This window comes from Mauremys reevesii, linkage group 3, assembly GCF_016161935.1.
Source record: "Mauremys reevesii isolate NIE-2019 linkage group 3, ASM1616193v1, whole genome shotgun sequence".
NCBI lineage: Eukaryota > Metazoa > Chordata > Testudines > Geoemydidae > Mauremys > Mauremys reevesii.
Window position 1 is genome coordinate 66,318,541 of NC_052625.1, and position 14,951 is coordinate 66,333,491.

General features: G+C 42.0%; 2 protein-coding genes and 1 long non-coding RNA gene across 5 annotated transcripts in view; 1 reads left to right on the forward strand and 2 right to left on the reverse strand.

The window, feature by feature from the left end:
* Positions 1 to 2,083, reverse strand: part of BIRC6 (baculoviral IAP repeat containing 6) — a 296,285-nt gene extending 294,202 nt beyond the window's left edge. Inside the window, 3 exon segments of the mRNA XM_039531866.1 lie at positions 1,458 to 1,713; positions 1,715 to 1,775; positions 1,777 to 2,083. Coding sequence (XP_039387800.1) covers positions 1,458 to 1,713; positions 1,715 to 1,775; positions 1,777 to 1,793 — 334 coding nt within the window. The 5' untranslated portion in view covers positions 1,794 to 2,083.
* Positions 2,084 to 2,287: 204 nt separating this feature from the next.
* Positions 2,288 to 14,951, reverse strand: part of YIPF4 (Yip1 domain family member 4) — a 35,039-nt gene continuing 22,375 nt past the window's right edge. Inside the window, exon 6 of one of the 2 annotated variants that reach the window (XM_039531867.1) lies at positions 2,288 to 2,443. In XM_039531867.1, coding sequence (XP_039387801.1) covers positions 2,303 to 2,443 — 141 coding nt within the window. In that variant the 3' untranslated portion in view covers positions 2,288 to 2,302. Of the gene's footprint in view, positions 2,444 to 13,986; positions 14,770 to 14,951 lie in introns of those variants that run through there. The other variant, XM_039531868.1, reaches the window with a different exon arrangement.
* Positions 2,429 to 12,339, forward strand: LOC120401700. Of its 2 annotated transcripts, none has more exons than XR_005596660.1 (4): positions 2,429 to 5,628; positions 9,263 to 9,340; positions 9,972 to 10,015; positions 10,131 to 12,339. It is a non-coding gene; the product is annotated as an uncharacterized LOC120401700 (long non-coding RNA). The 2 variants fall into 2 exon arrangements; XR_005596661.1 differs by lacking the exon at positions 2,429 to 5,628 and adding an exon at positions 8,016 to 8,654.

Here is a 14,951-nt window from a genome sequence, read left to right on the forward strand (position 1 = left end):
GGAAATCAGTACAGGACTAAGCTAAATTCTGTATACAGCCATCAAGACTTCCTTTGGTAGTGGTCACCAAAATCTCAAGAGAAGGAAGTCCTCTTAATAAAGTCTAACCACGTAATTTTAAAATCAACAGTGAAAGCAGAAGTATAGTAACATATTAGAATTAGATTTTTGTATATTAAAGATTATTTCCCCAAACTATAGAATATTCTGACAGGATTTCATTCTGCTGGTGTTTGAAAGATAATTCATGAACTGGGAAACTGACCTAATCTTCATACACTGAGCTTATTTTACAAAGATCAGTTTCTTAACCGGGACAGAAAACCAAAACAAAGGGAAAAGTGGACAGTTATTAGAGAAAGTTTTGAACTCTTATGTCCACAAATGCAGTGAATAGCGAGAGCTTTTTAACATAAAGGTAAAAACATTATTGTTATAACCAATGAGAATCAAGGAGCACAGAAGACCTCAGAAAAACCTCAGATGGGTTTTGAACCTAAAGTCATTTGATATTAAAGTTGATTTGGGACAGAAGTCAAACATTACTTCTCAACCTAAAATAAATTTCAACTAACATGATATATAGCAGATACTTAATATCTGGATTTATAATAGTTTAGATCAAGACTCAATTAGCACCACACAGTAACTGACATATTCATCAATAAAGATTAAAGTAAAGCCCTATACAGTCTAGCAGGTTTGTACTAATAACTGGGAGCCTTCACTGTGCACTGTGTATTACTGACAAAGCAACAACGAAATGAATATAAAAAAGAAATCAAGGACACTCCATCACATATCCACTTTGTTTCTCGACTGTTTAGCTTTATGCCTTTAATAACGCTAATACAGATGCTCCACTGGCACCTAATCAGTAAACGGTCTGTATTTTATTTTCCAAGAACAAGGAAGTCTTAGTGCTGGCCACGGCGCTGCCCCTGACCATAAGCCTCTGAGGAAAGTAAGGATTTATCAGGTTTGATCAACAGAGCCCGAGAGGCCGAAGATGCCGAGCGGAGCCCCCCCCGCACCGGTTTTTAACCGGGCAGCGGCCCGTCTCGGCGGGGTTGGCTGGAATCCCCCGTCTCCTCAGATAGGGCAATAAGGCCAGGACCGGGTCCTGTGGGGGCGACTCCCAGCCCCCACCCCGGGTTACCCCCCAGGCACAGGAGAACCGGGGCCCCAGTAACCAACCGAAAGAGGCGCCGCATCGCCCCCGCCGCTCAGCCAGGCGGCGGAGCAACCAGGAGAAAAAGATGCCGGCAGCCGGCCCATCACAGCCCCCTTCCCACCTGCCACCGGGCCCGACTCCCAGCCCATCGCCAGCTGTTCCGAGGCCACCTAACGCCCAGACTGTGCTGAGCGGGGCCCGGCTCTCACGGAGCCCCTACCCCACGGGCCGGAGCCCGGGCCGGCTCCACCGGCGCCTCCCCCCGGGCAAGGCCGGGACCTACCGTTGAGCGCCGAGGCCTGCAGCGTGGCCCCCGAGGTACCGTCGATGACTTTGATGGCGCCGCGGGCGGTCACGGCCAGGATGGCGTTGAGAGCCGGGTGGTAGCAGAGGCTACAGAGCCCGTCGGCGTCGCAGCGCAGGCAGCCGTCCCGCAGCAGCAGCCACTCGCAGGGGCCCGGCGCAGCGGAGACCGATCCAGGGCCAGCGGCCGCCGCCGAGGAGCAGGAGGCCCCCGCCGCCGCCGCAGCAGCCATCTTCCCGGCTGCTGCCACCGCTCAGGACAACAGGCCCGGGGAACCGCTCAGTGACAGTCCCAGCGGCCGCCACCAGTCACCATCCGGGTCCGGGGAGAGGGGGAAAGAGAGAGCGCCGGCGTGAGCAGGAAGTGACGCGTCCCACGCCGGATACGGAACTGACAGCGAGTGCGAGAGCCCTGGGGTGAAAGAGGAAAAAGCAAAAGCGCCGTTGCCAACGGCTAAGGAAGGAGGGGGGTGGGGCCGGGCGTGCGTCACCGCCCTGTTTCTGGGGAGACTCCGCCCCCGCCCCGCAATTCCCCTTAGCTCCGAGCGCCTCTTCCCGGCAGCCCCCGCCATGCCCGGTGCTGGGGACTGCGGCGGAAGTGCAAAGGGAACAGGCGTCTATCCCTCTAGCGGGGGGGAGGGGACTACCTGGGCCTGCTTTATTGTCCCCGCCTCTCACCCAGCTCGGGCGGGGCGGAAGCGGGGAATCCCGGCCTATGAGCTGGCCGGGTTTCCCCTCCCGCGCCAGGTGCTGCATGGAGTCTGCAGCGGGTTGCCAACACTGCAGTGTGGCGCGGCCACTTGCTGGCAGCCTGTGTAACGTTTCTTACCTGAGCTGGTAACGGCCATACCTGGTAGTGCAGTAAAGTATCTTAACGAGAACTCGTCTGGTCTCTCGCTCACGATGGCAGCTGTGTCGCCAGTCCATAGCTGGTACCGGAGCCTCACCTAGTAGCAGCCCTGCAACCTGTCATGTATAAGGAGTACAGGACATGGTGTCAGAAGTAAAATAACCAAACTGGCAGTGGAGGAGAACAGAAACAAAAGGAAAACAAGAACAAAGATTACAAACAGAGGCAGGAAGGGAAGCAACCACGGTTCTGGAATCAGTCTCATCAGCCTGCAATCTTGGATGCCCCCTGAGAACTTCCGTTTTGACAAACCTTAGACCAGACAGACTAAGCAGTGCTTTGCAAGATTTTACGTTGCTACTTAACTCTTCCAGGGAACTGGAAGCATCCAGATATTGTCTTTAGTTTATGCTATAGATTACAGGTGGAACATATCTTTAAACCCTTTGCCTTTACTGATGACAGTCAGAGCGATGACTGTGAAAGAGTTCTAGCTCTGTTTGATGCACACTTTATACCTCAGAGAAATATGGTTTATGAAAGGGCATGTTTTCACCAGAGAATTCAAGAAGTAGGGGAATCTGTTGTATTTTTTATTAGAACTTTGCATGCTTTGGCAGAAAACTGTGATTGGGGGACTGTAAAACATGAAAATATTAGCAATAGACCAAATATTGGACTTACAGACAAAAGCCTCTCACAACAGCAACAATCATTTGCGTAGGGTCTCTCTGGAGCTAGCTTTCTAACTAACTCTATTTTTAATACTGGAAATTTCTGATTTAACCCTACACACAGTTAGCTAGAAAACAAAGCACAGTGAACTAGTGAAGCACAGGAACTTAAAAAAACCGAAACCAGCTTAGAAGCTGTAAAGAGACACAATGTGATTACTAAACGAATTTATCATAAAACCCTTAAGGCAGTGAGCAAAAAGTGCCAGGCTAACTATAAAGCCATTCAGACTAAATGCATAAGATGTGGAAAATTTCATAGCCCAGGAGATGTGTGTCTAGCTGAAGGCTCATGATGTCACAAGTGCATACAATATGAACATTTTGCAACCATTTGCCAGACTAAAGCAATCAGTGAAATGACTACTACAGACTTATGATGACAAAAAGCTCGCCTGAAGAGTGAAACTGAATATTCATGGAAAGACTATTAACTGTAAAATTAACTTAGGACCAGACATGACCATTATATCAGAAGGGATATATAATTAATTTATCCCTTCCCAGAGCGGAAATCACCTGATACAGCCCTGACTACCTGTGGAGGTATTCTGAACTGCATGGGCCAGTTCACAGCACAAATAATTTACAAAAACAAAACTGTTGCATTCAGAGTGTATCTGATCAAAGACCAACAACCTTCTCGACCACAGCATGGCAGCCCATGATGGACCAAGTGACAAAAGTAGAAGAACTTGATTTGGTGATATTGGACTTTTTAAAGGAGATCCAGGACAAATAACCTTAAGAGACAATCCTGAACTGTACAATGTACATGCACTTTATAGGATTCCTATCACATTGCTTCATAAAGTGGCGGCTGAATTAAATAGAATGGAACAGACTAGTATAATTGAGGAAATATCTGAGCCAACAGCATGGTGTGCCCCAAATGGTACTGGTTATGAAGAAAAATTGAAAAATATAAATGTGTGGATCTTAAAAGACTTAATGAAGCAGTTGGGAGAGAAAAATATATCCTCCCAACACTGGATGACTTCCTCCCCAGTGTGATAGGAGCTACAGTATTTTCCCAAGCTGGGTGCCTTTTATAAATTCTGGTAAATTCCTTTATCCAAAGAGAGTGCTAAACTAACTATATTTATCACATGCTTTGGGAGAGTTTGCTTTTGAAGATTAGCTTTTGGGATTACCAGTGCACCTGAAGTTTTCCAAAGAATGATAGCAGAACTGTTACTAAACACAAATGGAGTTGCAGTTTTCATAGACAATATTTTGATATGTGGGTCATTGATGAAAGGCACAACAAAACCTTCAATTAAGTTATAAGCTTAATCAGTCAATCTGGGCTGAAGTTAAACAAGGGAAAGTGTGTTTTCTACCTACACCAAATCAAGTTTTTGGGACAGACAGTAAAGAAAGATTAAATCAGTTCCAGCCTTAAGAAAGTAAAAGCAATTCGAGAATTGAATGCACCACTGAATATACCAGAACTGAGACACATACAAGTTACCTTGGTTGATACCCACAAGAACTTTCTACACTAACAAAAACACTTAATGAACTGTTAAAGTCCAACACATCTTGGCAGTGGGGGCCAAATCAAGAAAATGCCTTCAAAAAGGTAAAAATAAAAATCTCAGCATTCCAGTTTCTCAAGTACAAACCCACAATGATCAGTGTGGATGCAAGCAGCTATGGCCTAGTTGTTGTATTGTTGCAACAACATGGATCTCAATGCAAACCAGCTGCATTCTGCTCTCTCATACTCACAGAAGCAGTAAAACAATATGCACAGATTAAAAAGGAGTGTCTGGGAAACATATGGGCATGTGAGAACTTTTACAGATATCTGTGTGGATTGAATTCTTTTACACTGATAACAGACCATAAACCACTTGTAACCCATATCAGTGGAAAAAGACCTGGATCAAGCACTGCTGAGATGTTATCTTTTGGTAAGGTTAATGCAATTTAACCAAGTTTGTAAATACGTTCCTCGGAAAAATCTGGTAGTAGCTGACACACTGTCAGAGAGATCAGCATTGCACTCAACTACCTGTGAGCTCAAAGATGATGTAAAGGTGTACGTGGATGCTGTGGACACATACAGGCCAGTGTCAGAAAAGAGACTACACCAGCTACAAAAAGCAACCTTGATAGATACACAACTTCAAGAAGTTGTGAGTTACATTAGGGCAGCTAGCTCAAGAATCCAAAGGACACTAAGGAGGCAACAAAAGACAATGTGGCCAATTAAGTGAAGAAAAACCTATGTGGCCGATTAAGCGAGACAAGTGGACTAATAAAGGTGACTGCATCATCATTCCAAATGCAGTGAAACAAGAAATCCTAAATCTCATCCATGAAGGAGATAGAGGATTAACTAAAGGCCATGAACAAGGAAGTAGTCACGGTGGTGGCCAGGCATCAGCAAGAACATAAAGAATAAAGTGTCTGCATATGAACATTACAGAACTAACAAATCAACACAACACAAGGAACCTTTAACAACCTCTACCAGACAGACCTTGGAAGAAACCAGCTGCAGATTTATGTGAAAGTAGAGGACATCATTACCTGGTCATAGTGGACTATTTTTCCAGGTATGTAGAAATAACGTACTTGAAAGACATAACATGATAGTGTAAATATTGTAAATGATAGTTTTACATTCCTAAGGGGGAGAAGATGTGATGAAATGCTAAAGCTGTATTACAATATTTAGCCATTAGCTGACACCATGTGTGACATACCTTACCTGAGCTGGTAAGAGTGATACTTTGCAGTGCTTTAAAGTATCTTAGAGATACAACAGAAGTGTTCTGTCTGTTTATGAAGGAAGTGCTGTAGCCAGTCCAAATCTGGTACAGAAGCATGATCTACTGTAGTAGCCCTGCAACCCACCATCTACAACAGGGGTGGGCAAACTTTTTGGCCTGAGGGCCACATTGGGTTTTGGAAATTGTATGGAAGGCCGGTTAGGGGAGGGAGTCGTGGCCTGGCCCCTTCCCATTGACCCCCCCCAGGACTCCTGCCCCATCCAACCCACCCCCGTTTCTTGACGGCCCCCCTGGCACCCCTGCCCCATCCAACCACCCCTTCTCCCTGTCCCCTGGCTGCCTCCAGAACCCCTGCCCCTGACTGCCCCCTGCCGCCCCATCCAACCCCTCCTCTCATTCCTGACTGCCCCCTGGGACCACTACCCCCATTCAAGCCCCCTGTTCCCTGCCATCTGACTGCCCTGACCCCTATCCAACCCTCCCGCTCCCTGCCCCCTTACCACACTGCCTGGAGCACGGGTGGCTGGCAGCGCTACAGCTGCGCTGCCCGGCGGGAGCCAGCCATACTGTCACCACCGTGCAGCACAGAGCACCAGTCAGGCCGGGCTCTGCAGCTGTGCTGCCCCAGAAGCTCGCAGCCCCACTGCCCAGAGCATTGCACCGGCGGTGGAGCAAGCTAAGACAGCAGGGGAGGGACCTGGGGCTAGCCTCCTGGGCCAGGAGCTCAGGGGCCAGGCAGGAGGGTCCCACGGGCCACACCATAGATTGCCCACCTCTGATCTACAAGAAGTACATGACAGAGTCAACACTGTGAGAATCGTACTGGTTTTACATCAGGTAACTTGTTTTGATTTCAGCTAGAAAGTTGTTGCTGTCAGTTTTATTCCTGCGGAGTCACCCTGCCAGCTTTCATGTGTCTCTGGGATTGGGGGTTGAGGCCCATGTCACAAACACTGTGGAGCAGGAAGTGAAGTGTAGCCAAGTCATAGAATATCAGGGTTGGAAAGGACCTCAGGAGGTCATCTAGTCCAACCCCCTGCTCGAAGTAGGACCAATCCCCAACTAAATCATCCCAGCCAGGGCTTTGTCAAGCCGGGCCTTAAAAACCTCTAAGGAAGGAGATTCCACCACCTCCCTAGGTAACCCATTCCAGTGCTTCACCACCCTCCTAGTGAAAAAGTTTTTCCAACTTAAACCTCCACCACCACAACTTGAGACCATTACTCCTTGTTTTGTCAGTAACCACAGTACTGTACACAACAGTAGAGGTAACAAATACAGTGCCAGAGAGAGGAGCGGGTTGTAGCCTTCCCACATGAAGTCATCAGTAGCTAAGTTTAAACTTTGTCCATTTAGGGTAGTGTCTGCATATTCCCACTCTTGGGAAAGGTGCCCTGGCACAAGGAGTTTTGGTATAAACCATGGCCCTGAAGGATGATGATGATGATTGTATTTTATTTGTATTGCTGTAGCACTAAGGAGCCCTAGTCATGGACCAGCACCTCATTGTGTTAGGTGTTGTACAAACACAGAACAAAAGACTGTCCTTGCCCTAAAACTTTACAGTCAAGGCAAGAGACAATAGGAGGATACAGATGGGAAGTACAAGGAAACAATGAGACAATATTGGTTGATATGTAGGAACTCTCCTCAGCACCTAATAGGGCTAGATCCACAAAGAGAACTTAAGTTCAGCATTGCAATGCTTAATTTTTATATGCCCTGGTGCCCCATATGCCCTCAGCCATGAGTTAGGTGCCCATGCACCCTACACAATGCATGGGGAGAGATAAGTGCCTAAGAAAGGGATTCACAGAAACCAGCAAGCTGGGAGGGGAACCATCTAAGCTAACCAGTAGGCCCTACCCCTTGCCTTAACATTTCCTATATTCCCCCCCCCCCTCCCTTTAAAGATGATTGGATGCCTAACTGCAAGGCAGAGAGAGGCACCTCTCACCACTAAAGATTCTCAGCTGTGACCCTTCCTGGAATTAGATGCCTAGGCCAGGTCAGCCCTGTTTCATGGAAAAACCAGAGAGAGAGGGGAGGAATGAGAAAGAGAGGCTGTACCCCATTATAACCAATAGATTAATGGTTATGGTACTCACTTGGAATGTGGGAGATCTGTTTCAACTCTCTGCTCAACCTGATTTGGAGTAGGGCCTGTCCTTTGGTCTCCCATATCACAGGTGAGGGCTCTGATCACAAGACTTAGAATCTATTTCTGTCTGGCCTAATTAATATTTAATTATTATACAAAGTGGAACAGCTTCAGCAGGAGAGATTGAGCTCTACCCACCTCAGAATACCCCATAGCTTGGGGATTAGGGCACTCAACTGGGAGGTGAGAGACTGAGGTTCAAGTCCCTACTCTAAATCAGGAATTCCTAAGTTTCAAACACAAGCAGAATGGGAATTTGAGAAAAGGTTTCCCACATCCCAGATGAGGCCCCTGCCCACAGGGCTATTGGACACACTCACACAGAGCCTGCCAGCCATAAAAATTCCTAATCTGTTTGTCTATTTTTTATGTGGATTAGGTGTGCTCAGAGCATACCTACCAGACTGGGTCCTATAGGCAAGATATGCAGGAAAATGTCTATTTTGAGAATTGCACTAGGACAGTGAACTCAACTAGGACTAGCCATTTACGCATACCCGCCAGCAGAAACTTAGGTGCTATGGTAGCTTTACTGGCAGAAACATAGGTACCTAGGCAATTTAGGCACTTACAGTGTTAGGAGAGAACTGAACAAGGTGTTTCAGAGAAGTAAGTGGCACTTAAATGTTGCCTAAAATGGCAGTTAGGCAGCTAAGTACCTTTGTGGATCCAGCCCTGAGTGCCTGAGGTAATTATGGAGGTGATGGTTGTGGCCCTTTACTTAAAAGTTGTGTTCCAGTTTGCATTTAAAGTAAGAATAAACTCCCTGTTAAACAAGGAAGGTGTAGTCCCTCCAACCATTTCAGTTCTTTTTTCTCTTGTGCTGAGTGTGTGGGAACTTCAGTTGCTTGCAATCTGGCTCTTTTGACTTCGTTACCCCTTTTCCCTCTTCATCTTAGCCTACTTGATTTTTAGTAATATAAATTATTGATTTATACTAAGTGTAGCTATGATATTTGTACACTTTTTGCCAGCCCCACAAAAAATATCCTTATTAGAAGTGTGTTTGATTAATAAGACTCCACCAGTCACTAGAGCCTGTAGAGTCAAATGCATGCATCTAAAGTGATTGCCTTCTGAGTTATATGTAATTCACACTGTCAAATATTTTAAAAGGATTTGTGTACCGCAACAATCAAATTAGGCTAAAATTATGAAAATATTGGGGTACATGAACATTGTATTATTTGTTGGCTATCTAAATATTCATGAATAAGGAATTATATGTATGAATAAAACTGAACTTTAAAAAAAATCAAATATTTCAATTAATTATTCAAATTTATTCTTCTCCAGCTCTAGATTCTATAACATTTTTGTTTGCTATCAGAAGCCTTGTATTGGAAACCAATGTTCTTATCCATCCCAGAAAAGGTATGAGAGAGCATCTTTATTTGCTAGATCTCATTTTTACATCAGAGGTCTAAATTTCTGACACTTGGGATATGTCTACTCAGGGTTAGTAAAACTCATGTTAGCAGACCCTGGGTCTGTTAACCTAGGGCTTGAGGTAGTTTATAACCGTAGGTAGGAATTGTTCAACGCAGGATCCTACCCTGGGGCTCTAGTGTCTACACTGCATTATGTGGGCCCAATTTCAGTCAGCCATAGCCCAGACTTCCTAGTGCCCTCCCGAAATGTGGCTGCTTTCTTCATGGTGCAGTGTGGGAAAAATCGACTGTCCACCAAACTTGACTGTCCAGAGGACAAAGAAAGTCGGGGCATGACATTGTGGACTACTTTTGGAAGACTCTCAGAGCATAAGTCCAGTAGTGCTGTGTCTACACTGCAAAGCAATAGGGCTTGAACCCTGGGTCCCGGCTTGACTGAGGCTGGGACCCTCCACGCTCATAGGGTCCTGGGATCCTGGATCCAAGCCCTGGGTTAGCAAAATCTGTGTATTGTTGGAGTGAGGGAATCTTCAGCCTAAATTCAAATGTTGACATGCCCTCATATACATAATGTATATGAAATTTTATGCTTATTTTCAACATGCTATTTCTAGGATTTTGCATCTAATGAGCAGTGAGAAGCAGAATTCCTATTGAGGTAAGCAATTATCCAGTTTACATGCAGCTGTAGATGCAAGAGTGCCCGAATATTAAATCCTAGATGTCTATAGATCTAAATAATCAAAAGTGACTGCTAAACTTTATTTTTCAAGAATATGCTATTTTAAGAATGCCTTACTGATCTTGAAGGATGGTGAGGACGATGCTATTCATGAATCTACTGGGATGAAAGGAGACAGCCTCTACTCTTGCAATGCCACTGCAAAAATCCAAAGTGTGAGGAAATGACAATTGAGGTGAGATATTTAAAGAGCTCAGCTCCCATTTATGCACCTAAAGGGAAGCACCCAGATATGGAAAAATGCTCTGCGTGCAGTAGCACCCACTGAGAACAATGCTGATCTCTTCTGAACATCTGTCTTTAACGCTACACCTACATAGGGATAGAAGACCTGCAGCATAGCCGTGACTGGCCTGAGTCAACGGAATGAAGCTCATGGAGATAAGTGTGCGAGGCTAAAAGTTGCTGTGTAGAGGTTTGGGCTCAGACTGGAGCCTGAGCTCTGGGACCTGCACCTATGAATGTCTACAGAGCAGTTTTTCAGCCCTGGAACTCTGTAAGATGGAATCAGCTGACCCAGGTCACCCACAGGTTTTTTTTCTCTGTGTAGATGTACCCGTAGTCAAATCCATGGTCTAAAGTCCATTTCAGTCATACTCTCATTAGCTTCAGTCGCCTTTGCGTAAGGCCTTAAAAGCTTCAAGATGAAAGCAGTGCTTGTCCAATGCTGAAGAAATAGCTGTGCTCTTCAAATTCTAATTACTCTACAACTCAAGCAGTTTTATAAATATTACTTTTTAATATAAAAATAGCTTAAAATACTGAATTATTGAGATCTGATGGACTAAGCTTTGTAGTCAACTGTCTTTATGATAATAGGACCCTCCCTTACTTTTCCCAAACTGGAACAATTTCCAGCAGCAGGAGCTAGCAGTTTTAGCTTGCATAGATACACAATACAAACAGGCACTTTCAGGTCATCTATAGTTGGATATTCGATATTTAAAAATACTGTCGCTTTATAAGAATGCACTTGAGATGATCAGTTATTGCAGACAAAAGCTACAGGGTTCCATTGATACAAAAGGATTTGTTTTATAGTAGAAGCCAATGAGACAGGTAGTACCTGCCCATGTAGCTGAACCAACATCAGGGTTTATCTTTGAACAGAGACTGTGTACACAAATGGAGGGAGCAGGCAGAGAAAGTATATGTAATATGAAGACTGGATGCAGGGCAGTGAAAAGAGAAGCCAGAAAAAGTGTTCTTTAAGGGCCAAATGATATTAACTTTTAAGCAACCTCCCGTTATTCAGTGGAGTATGAAAAATTCAGGTGTGTAATTTTAAAATAGAACTTAGAGAAAAGGTAGTGGTTTCTTCCATGCAAAAGTCAAACTGTGTCATCTTTGCCTAGAAAAAGCAATTGTATGGCAACACAGAGCAATTCCAACAACGGTACTGCATCATCAAATGGTACCAGTTTTTCAAATGAGGGAAGAAAGGAAAAGTACTTCTTTGTACATGCCTGTTCACTATGCCCACAAGTTTGTCAGAACACAATTTTCACTGTGCACATGCAAGTTCCATACTGTTGCATCCATGCCTTTGCAAATAAGCTTACCTGGAAAATAACTGCTTCAGCGTAGAAGTTGCACTAATGACAGGAAATCCGCACTACATTTTCAAGTACGAAACAGAACTTTGTATACGTCATAATCCTAAAAATTTATTTACAATTTTAGAACATTAAATAGATTACATATATATGAATGTGGATGTATGTGTTTTGATTCAGTGAATATAAATAAGCTTTATACATTCTGTAAACAAATTTAATTAAAAGTCTTTATAAACTACATCTTATGTTATATTTACATACATACCTGGTCTAAAAATATGAGTTAATTGAATGCAAAGTTGTAACAAACTATTCCAACCATTTGAAAACTGTTTAAGTATGTTTCTTTGAATAGCATATGCAAAAGTTGAAACTAAGTATATTGACTTTAAAAGGTGAAATTCTGCAGTTGTCTATAAAAAACTTGCTATGTTATATGCATATATACACTGAGTCTCTCTCTCTCTCTCTCACACCCACCCCACCCCACCCCCCCATTGCAGGAGGGAACTGTTAAAACCACAACAACTATAGTTTTAAGAGAATATCAGCACAAAAGAAACTAAGATTTTTAAAGAAATGTGATCATAGTCCCATATGAAAAGGAAGCTAGGTGTGTAGAGTTATTTTAAACTGTCTCAATCAGTACCCAAGTTCATATTGTCATCTCAGATCCATAAACGTTAAGAAGTTGTCTATAACACAACTTGGAAAGGACAGACAAGAAATGGTAAAAACTCATTAAAGACCTACCCATCTTTAGGTGTGTTAACCTCGTGTGTTTATGATGCAGTTAAATACATTCATTCACACTGACTTGGTTTCTTTAAAGTTTAAAATGCTAATTGGATCTTCTCGTTAAACATTATAATATAATGATAGATTATAAAGATAGGAAGCACATTATTCTGACTTCTTCCAAAATCATATATGATAGAGCTGCACTGCTAATGCGTATATTATTTTAAAACAGTACAAATAGTTTCAAAACACTTTGGGATATGAATTTCATTTACTACAGATTATTATGCAACAAGGTAATTGGTAAAATAGACTAGTATAGGTTAAGGTTCACTAAGCTGTAGATATGTAATCTATTTTTAGAAACCATACTATTTGTTTAGTACAAAATCTTGCAGTTCTTATTCAACCAAAACTTCCGCTGAAGTCAAAGATTAGTTTAAAAGTTGATCATGATACCAAAGTTTTTCTGTGTTTACAGTATTGTGAGACTTAGCATAGCTGGGATTTGCTATCACAACATTTGTCCAGCACCAACTTTAAGTAGTTTACTGGTAACCATGCAGAGAAGCAAGTTACAGAAATGAAAAAGTTTCTTTTGGAGGCTGAGAATTTAACTTATTAATGAAAATTTAAACGAGTATTATTATAAATTACATAAAATTAATAATTAAAGTTTCAAGTTATATGGATATTAAAAATATTGCAGAATTGAAGCTAAATCACAGTAGTTTGACTACTGCTACAGAGCATAGACAGTTCCTCATATCACCTTGTAATGTTTGATAGGTTTTTTTTATTTGCAGTAAGGATATCTGGTCGTACTATTATTTTATTTGCAGTAAGGATATCTGGTCGTACTATTTTATTTGCAGTAAGGATATCTGGTTATTATTATTTTTAAGAGACAAAATTTTGCAAAAAAAATATTGTAAGTCAGTCAAAACCTATTTCCAAATATTACCTACTAAAGATAGCAAACAACTTTACTTCAATAAAGTAAATATGCTAAGTTACCTTCAATAATGTTTTTTTCTTTCCATAATTTCCATTAATATTATCAACATAAACCATTACACAAACAATTTATATAGTATATACAGGAAGTATTTAATGTTATCACAATATTACCTAATCTGATAGTCAAAATTAGTGTGAAAATTAGTTGCTAAGTCCCTAATTCTGCCTTACTTACTCAATGGAGGCAGAATCAGGCTTTTAAGAATCTTAATATTTCATTTTACAAAAGATTAACAGTATATTAGAAAAACACTCCTGACTGGTTAAATTACATAACATTAAAAGCAGTACAGAACGAGGTGTTACAAAACAGATACAAGGTTAGGGAAGCATTCTGTTTATTTTGTCATTCACAAATTTGATACATTATCTTCCTTCTCCCACACCTTACTCCAATGCTGCAGTTGAAAGTTGTTTTGTGTGACTTCAAATTCAGATCTCGTTAAATATGAAATAATTTGATTCGGCAAATAAGCCATTTAATGAATTAATGTCACACAGCATATGTCTTGCTCCGTTGGGCAGAGATATAAATGTGAATTTTAATTCAAATGCTTGGGTCTTCAAGTGTTGAAAACCCAATGTATGTCCTTAAACAAGGAGTATATCTGCTACACACAAGCAATAGATACAAAATACACATGTACACTTTTTTTCCCCAAATTAAATTAGAATTTATAAAATCTCAAACGCCAAATCAAAGAAATCTGGGGCTTTAACATAAAAAATACTAATATCTTCATGTCTCAATTATAGAGCCTATTCGGTGAACCATCAGGACTGTTTCATAAATATATACAGAATTTGCTGTGCCAAAAAAGCCAGCTATGTTTAACTGAAAATAAAAATTGCACTTTGAGACCATTACCAATATTTTTTCATATTCCCATTCAATGTAATATAGTAATCTGGTCCTGGTGCTTATGGCACAGGTATCAAGCTGTATTTTTGCTACACAATCTTATAAAACACAAAGTTCTTATATTATTTCATGAAAATCTAAAGAATCTTAAACCTAGAACTCTGATACAAATCCACATAGCTATAATTGCTTAATTAAATAATATACACAAATGTGTGTTTAGGTCTTAAAACTTTTCAACAACTGGATACAAAACAGTCACTCCTATTTTCTCCAGCCTCCTTAATCTTATGTTTTACCAGTCTGCATGTGAATAAAATATTGTTTCTGGCCACATCCAACACTTCAGGTCACACCCCAGTGTATAAGGACAAGAAGTAGATGTATAATAAAAAGATTGGATAAATCAGAAGGGGCTTCTTAGTCTTAAATTCTTCTCCAACTAGTAATGAAGCAGCACTGTATGCAGCCCAAAAGACTCCAAACAGCTTAAAAAGAAAAAAGGTATAGTGTTAGCTGACAGTACAAGAAAATCTGTCCAGATACCAATACAAAAAAAATCAGTACTTTTTTTGTGTGAAGGTCATTAGGAAAGAAACCTTACATTTTTTCCTGAGTGTTATACTGAGAACACACAGTATGTTATTTTATTTGTGTTCAGAGAGATATG